Genomic DNA, 7,586 nt, shown 5'->3' on the forward strand with positions numbered 1-7,586 from the left:
AAGTCATACATAATAAACTAATTAAAATAAAACATGAATTCTTATTTTTTTTGCTTCATATTCAATACTATATTTATCTATATTAAGACAGATAAATATTAAGTGTCATTATTTAATCATATCATCAGTCTGGTGTACACTGTTACCTTGCATTTTTTTGTCTTCAGATATTCTTGTTCTTGTTTAGTTTTTTTTCAATTTTGTATTTATTTTCTCATTAGATAGATGGATAGATAGATAGATAGATAGATGGATAGATAGATAGATAGATAGATAGATAGATAGATAGTAACTTTATTGATCCCGAGGGAAATTATATAGATATATATATTTATCCATTTAGCAGGTACAATTAATTACAATGAACATTGTGATCCCACATACATGTTCTGCAAATACAAAAAATGGTAATAAGAAAAAAATAATTTATATATATATATAAAACAAAATAATTGGTTTTTTATATACCTCTTATCACTATATATAATATGGTATATAACTCCTGTTCAGGGTCGCGGGTAATATAATAATATAATATATAACTCTCTTATATAACTCTTATACCTCTCATTATTTATTATTTTACTTGCACCATTGTCCTACTGTGTGTATATATATATATATATATATATATAAAATAAAAAGCTGATTCTGATACGTAAAAAAAATGCATATGATCTGTACACTTCTACAATGACAGTAATCTTAATCGGTTTTAGGACAAAAGGTTCAATTACAATCAATTACAACTATATCTAGTCGATTCCTCAAATCCTACTGTAGACTCAAAATATACACAAAATAATTAAAAGAAATATGGATACAGAGTAATTAAACATGGAACAGATTCCACTCCCATGATCAGTTTTCCTTTTTATTGGGTATATGTGTAGTATTTAATACAACAAAAGTGATATCATATCAAAAAACATCTTCCCAACGTTTGAACAATAGCAGGACATTGTTGTTTGTACCATGAAAATGTTCTTGTTGTTAAAAAATAACTTGTATATTTCTCGTTATCGCGACATACCCACTTATTTTAACAAAACCATCTCATTATAAAAGACAAGCTGGTATTATGTTGCTATAACAAGAAAAATATTCAGTCAAAGCCTCAATTTATCTGATTTCATGTTCTCAAGGACCTTTTTTTTTTATCAAAGAAACATTTTAAACATCCTTATTTAACAACTTTACTTATCTTATGTGTTACAACAAGATAAGTCTGCATGTTATAATAGAGAAAATGTGTCATTAGTATTACATGAATGTACCTTATTATAACAAAAACAATATCTTGTAATGAACAAGTGATTTGTGACATTCCTCATTTCTTCACATCCGAGACGGATGTTTCTGCGGCTCTGCCATGCCTCACATGTCGTCCTGTCGACTATTGAGCAGCTTCACTTGGTCGAGAGCACCTTGTCAATCAACGCCGAGAGAGAGGTGAGTTTTACTCTCACACCTTCAGATCCTCAGATGTCTCTGACATTTTGCAAGGACTTTACAGTTCACAAAACAGGAACACAAAATGACAACTTTTCACAGCACAAAAGGTATAAATGCTTTTCTGTGTCTTGGGTATGACTCATATTTGCTGATATAAAGCTCGTGACAAAGCTGTGCTGCCAGCGCCTGGTTGAAGAGCACATAAAGGACAACGAGCCACCAGGTGAGAGACAGACCGCCGAAAACCAAACTCAGCGAGACGTAGATCAGCAGCTCAGCGAAGTAATGTGGGCATGACACCAGCTCGAACCAGCCGCCCTCCGGCGCTCTGTGAGCCAGCGTCTCCACTGCTCCTGAAAGACAACAAACAGAAAATACATCAGACCCCATTCTTCAAAAAAACACCTGAACTATCCCTTTAAGCAAAGACAGCTTACCTGTCTTTCCAGTGCGGAGCCTGGCCAGCAGGACCATGGACTGATGCTGCATCAGTGAGGCCCCGATGAAAAGTGCACTTCCAGCCACATGAAACCAGTCCAGCTGAGAGAGGAGGGTTCCAGTCCCTAAACAGAACATCACAAAACATCAACATCACATGGCAGAACCAGTGAATAGCAGACATAGAGAGGGCTGATTTGAGTTTAACCTTTTTCCAGACGATCTGAGCAGAGCACAGTCAACCCCAGTACGATGTAATAGCACACGCCGAATACATACTGCACCAAATGTAAGGCTCCATCAGAGAAAACGCTGACAAAGAGGCACTCCAGCAGCCTCCTGAGGGAGTGGACGCAGAGCAGCAGCAGCACCAGCAAAGTAGACAGCTGTGGGACTACAGACAATGTTAATACCAGTAGTACCAGTGTGACTCAAACAGGAAAAACACAAGCTTTAAATAAAAGAGCCTACCGTGACTGTCGGTGCTCGGTACACCTGTCAAAATGTCTAGTATTCCAGTCAGCCATGACGGTAATGACTGATGCTGAAATATCAAGTTCAAGTAGACGGTCAGAAGAAGACCATTCCAGCCAACAGAGATGGCATAGAAGTGCCAGAACCACCTGGCAGGAGACAAAAGTAGCTCAAGTTACTATTAAAAAAATGTTTTACACAAAACTTTATTTCGCAAAAAAATGCACATAACATACCCAGCACAAACAAGTACACAACACAATACAGGAGAGATGATAACAACAACAAAAAAAGTACATAAATATAAAAAAATATGAAGGAATGAATAAAATATAACAATGCAATGAGAGAATAAAAAATAATATAAAAAAATTAATATTCTAAATAAGTTAAGAATTAAATAGTTATAATAATAATCATAATCATAATCATAACAAATAAATTATAAATATATTTAAATAATAATAATAAATAATACTTGGAAATAATAATAATAATAATAATAATAATAATAATAATAATAATAAAACAAAAATAATAAATAAATACATACATTAATAAATAAATAAATAAATAAATAAGAACAGACATTAGAAAAGGGCAATCAATTTGACTTCAGGGGGTTTCGTGCTCTACGTTTCTGTAATATTTTCAGAACCTGTAAAGCATTGAATTAAATTATATATATAAAAAAAGGGAAAAGAGTTGTGAGCCTAAAAATTTCAGTTTATGAATGATTAATAAAAATACTAATAAAAAATAAAATAAAACAACATAGTTTAGAGATGTGTTACTCATATTGTTATAACAAATTTTAGATAGAGTGAGTAACATTAGTGGTATTGAAAACATGATAATTTAAATATGACCAATTTTACACTGAAATAATAAATTAGTAATATTATGATTGTTGTGTGTAACTGTTACAACTCAATAAGCAGCTACACATTTGATTTTTAAGGTGTAAACAAGTAAATGAACCCCTAAAAGATCAGTGAATTATATTATAAATGTGTAAATTATATACACAAGATATAACTACATTATATTACAGTTAATCACGTTAGTCCAGGTGGTTTCCTGAGTGCCAGTCTTTATTATTACCTCTTCGGGACGTCAAACAGTCTCAGTCTGTCATCTCGTTTGAGGGTTTGTTTTGTTTTTCCGTATCGAATCAGATCCTGAAATAACACGTAAACACGACGGGTTTCATGTCTCGGAGATATCTTGTGAACACAGAAAGCTAAAAGGAAACATAAAGCCAGAAAAGCCCATAAAACATCTGTACAGCTCAAACTAACTGAGCTCAGACTCATCTTACAGCTCCAACCGCTGCCGGTTGTCTGGACAATGTTTTGTGTGACGCTGAAAAGAGACCGACGGGAAACGGTCTCAATAGTTCCGGATGGAATTTATTTATTTTAATTATTAATTTAGTTTTTTTTTAGCACAAGGAAAATATACAAAACAATACAGGGAATTAATATTCAGAGACGAAAGATCGAATTCAATCAATAATGGTGGAAATTATGCTACAACACAATCGAACACAAACAATAAACAATAGAGGCACCATTATACTGTATGGAAGAGGATTAGTGCCACACAAAAAAATATTTAAAAGTCAGAACTCAAGTAATTTTTTTCAAATGTACCCTAATCCTCTTCGATAATGATGAAAATCAAGAGAGAACAAAAGATTATTTAAAAAAAAAAGAAACAATCAGGCAACCAGACGAATAGCATAAGATTTTAAGATACATTGAAAAAATAAGAGATATGAGTGTATACACATGTTTAGCCTGTCTATTAATGTTTACCAAATATTTCAGCGACTTAAAGTAGTTGGCAAATTATATATTATATAGGCCTATGAACATGGTGAAAGAGGGAGTATTGCATTTCCACTTACAAGTATGGATATGATATTTACCCAAAATAATCACAAGATTAACATCACAATATCTGAAATGTTTGCATCCAAGTTCTCAAAAAATAAATGATATCATTGTAAGTAAATTACATTATATTATCTATTTTTATCAACAACCAACTATGAATATCAGACCAAAACAAATTAACGTATGAACTAAAAAAAGGTCAACTGTTTCAGCTTCTGAAGAACAAAAGCTGCAAGAGTCCACTTCAAATTCAAATCTTTTGTGTAGAAAATCACTAACAGGGTAAATAGCTGATACTGTTTTAAAATGTATTTCTTTCTTTGACTTTAGCAGCAATACGACATGATAGATAAAGTTCCGGATGAAATTGTTGGCAGGGTAATAATTTAATCATAATAATTTAATTGTTTGCCAGGTAATTGTGTGAAATACGTTATAATCAGCATCTACAAGAAGAGCTTTTATTCAGACTTAGTAAACAGTCAATGTGGTTAAATGGTGCAGCAGCAGGGGGAGCACCTGAATCTCACCACAAAACATGTGGAGCCAACATGAGAGCGTGGACCATCCAGTCAGATGTAACACAACTCTACAGATAAAGGAAATACTCTTAAATATATTTTATCTTGTTTTGTTTATGTAATACTTTAGTAGCTATTCATCTAACAAAACATTCATGTCCATGCCTCTCTAAATTTGCATCAGTTTGACTTTGAACATATAAAGTTAAATGCAGTAGTGGAATAAGTAATCATATTGTGGCTGCAGTTAATGATTATTTTCATTGTCAAATTAATTTATTGGTAAAAAAAACGAAAAAAAAAACACCCATTAGAATTTTTCAAAGTTGACATATTCAAATTGTTTGTTTTGTCCAACCAAGAGTCCAAAACTCAAAGATATTAGGTGTAATATCATAAAGTAAAAGCAATAAAAGCAGCAAATATTCACATTTAAGAAGCAGGAATAAGCTTAATAAATGACTTGAACAGAAAAATTAAATAATATTTTGTCTACTGAATGATTAGTTTTTTTCTGCTTATTTTGTGTGCTTTTTTTTTGTCAATTGTTCAATAAATTCTTTCTAAATTATGTTAGTTAGTTTTCTGTTTCATTTTTCCTTTTTTGTTATTGTTTTTTTTTTTCCTTCTGTTGAGGTTGTATAAGACTGTGGTTTCTTGACTTCTCCTGATATTTCAATTTTTTTCATTATTTGGATTTTATGAGGTCTTGTGTGTGCAAATACAATAAAAAAGATTATAATATATAAAAATATAATTACTGATGAATTAACACGAAAGCTGCATTTTAATGGCGTAATTGGGGGGATTTTAACTACTTTATATGTTGTTGGGTTGTTAAATCTAAAGCAAGGAATTGTACCTTATAAGTTCATCATGTTTTGTATGTAAAGCCTTTATATATCTGTGATGTATCTTGTTAACAACTGATAAATGTAGCATATCGATAAATGTGGCGTAAAAAGAACAATATTTCCCTCTGAGATGTAGCGGAGTAGAAGTAGAAAGGAAGGTGCACTTATGTTTTATGTGCAAGTTATTGCTCAAAGCAATTCCCTGGATTCAAAATCTTCATCAGTTCATCATACTTTGATCTTCATCACAGTGTTGATGTTGACCAACCTCCTGGCCTTGGTACTTCACTCATGCTCGGTTTTTGCTGAGCTTTCCTCTCACAGTTCCCTCTCTGTGAGTTCCTCCTCTCCACAAGGCAGTAATGTGTCAGAGGAAAAGAGTTGTGTTTGTGTGAAAGACTTGGACTAAAGCCTTTGAGGCGTTAGATTCCAGGATGCCTCTTAGAGGATCACCGTATCCTGTCTGAGGAAGTGTGTGGACTGTTTCCTGCTTCCCTCCCTTCTCTCTGTCCTCAGTGTCCTCTTTCCTTTTTACTGTGCCAAGAGCGTCGGGACCCCCTTTAGGCCCCCAAAAGAGTGCAGTTAGAGAGCTGGTGCTCCATGAAATAAGATTTGTGTTGCAGAACATTCAAATCACTTTGTACAGATTCAGACAAAGTCAGAGAAAAATACCACACAGACAGAGAGACTGTTCACTACTCTTCCCCCTTTGTTTCTTATACACTGCACATAATCTGGCAAACCCCCAAAAAATCCTGTCGAAAATTCAGTATATAAATACATTTCTTATTGTTTATAATTTGGATAGACTCATAGTAATTCCTATATTAATCTAGTCTAATCTACTCCAAACATTTCATCCACTAGAGTCAACATTTGAGGCTGTTTGGCTGTGTCCAAAACCTTGTGTTAATTAGGCCAGTTTATATATGATTGTTGAGGTTCTGGTATAATAATGACTCTGTAATAGTGAGAACTGAGTTTTTTTTTTATTACTAACAATGTTTCATGTAAAAACAACATGGCATAAAGATCTTTACATTAGACAAATAGGATCAGATGCACACAAAAATTACAGAAAAATAATAACAGATAAATAAACAGACAGAAACATTAATATATTTAAATTATATTCTTCTATTATGCTAAAAAGTTCCATGGCATTCTTATTTTTCATTACATTAAGGGCTTTCAAATAAGAAAGAAACTCATTAAATACACTCAACCGAGGTTTCACTTTCATATACTTTATGTACTTTTATGTAAATAAAATTTCTAGTGAGAACAGAGTTAGCTGCAGCAGTCATCACCATAGACTGTATATAAAGGGTAGTGTCTAGAAGGGAGCCAGCAAACTGAGGAAACTCTCGCGAGATTGTTAAGGTTAGGATATATCGTCGGGCATCGAGTCTCGCGAAAGTCTTTCGAGATCTCGGATCAGATTTCGCAATTTGCGGGTTCCCTTCTAGACACGATCTATATAAAGATGTACAGTTTGATATACAGTCTCACTTCAGAGTGATACTTTAAACATCCGGGCATTTGGGCCGGTAACGTTAGTAACCGGACAGCCGCCACGTTCTTTCATACTTTTGATATCGAGACGATGAAAAAGAGAAATTTGTGAGTATAACCAAACAAATGTAGCTAGTTTGTATTAAAATATGCTTATGTTTTCTTTCATATTTTCATCGTCCATTTCTCCCACTTCTCTTGACATTGCTCCTCTTGTGTTCTTATCCTATGGGTTAACAGTTCCATATCATATATTTCATTCACAATTTTCAGCCATTCATCTCTTCGTAATGGCCTTCCCACAGGCCGCCAACAACACTTTCAGCAGGTATCTGTCTTCTCTTAAAGGGACTATTTGTAAGAATCAGAATTGCTTGTTAACAGCGACACCTGTGGCCGTTAAGTCAACGAAAGTCAGCATCGGGTTC

At 33.5% G+C, this 7,586-nt stretch overlaps 1 protein-coding gene across 1 annotated transcript; it reads right to left on the reverse strand.

The window, feature by feature from the left end:
* Nucleotides 1-860: 860 nt before the first annotated feature.
* Nucleotides 861-3,737, reverse strand: srd5a3 (steroid 5 alpha-reductase 3). Its single transcript, XM_074636113.1, has 5 exons — nucleotides 3,472-3,737; nucleotides 2,365-2,516; nucleotides 2,102-2,287; nucleotides 1,893-2,018; nucleotides 861-1,808 (listed from the first exon to the last, which is right to left on the reverse strand). The coding sequence occupies exons 1-5, from the start codon at nucleotides 3,681-3,683 to the stop codon at nucleotides 1,549-1,551; spliced, it is 936 nt and encodes a 311-aa protein (XP_074492214.1). The 5' UTR covers nucleotides 3,684-3,737; the 3' UTR covers nucleotides 861-1,548.
* Between the last annotated feature and the right edge of the window lie 3,849 nt (nucleotides 3,738-7,586).

This window comes from Sebastes fasciatus, chromosome 5 (genome assembly GCF_043250625.1).
Source record: "Sebastes fasciatus isolate fSebFas1 chromosome 5, fSebFas1.pri, whole genome shotgun sequence".
Classification (NCBI taxonomy): Eukaryota; Metazoa; Chordata; class Actinopteri; order Perciformes; family Sebastidae; genus Sebastes; species Sebastes fasciatus.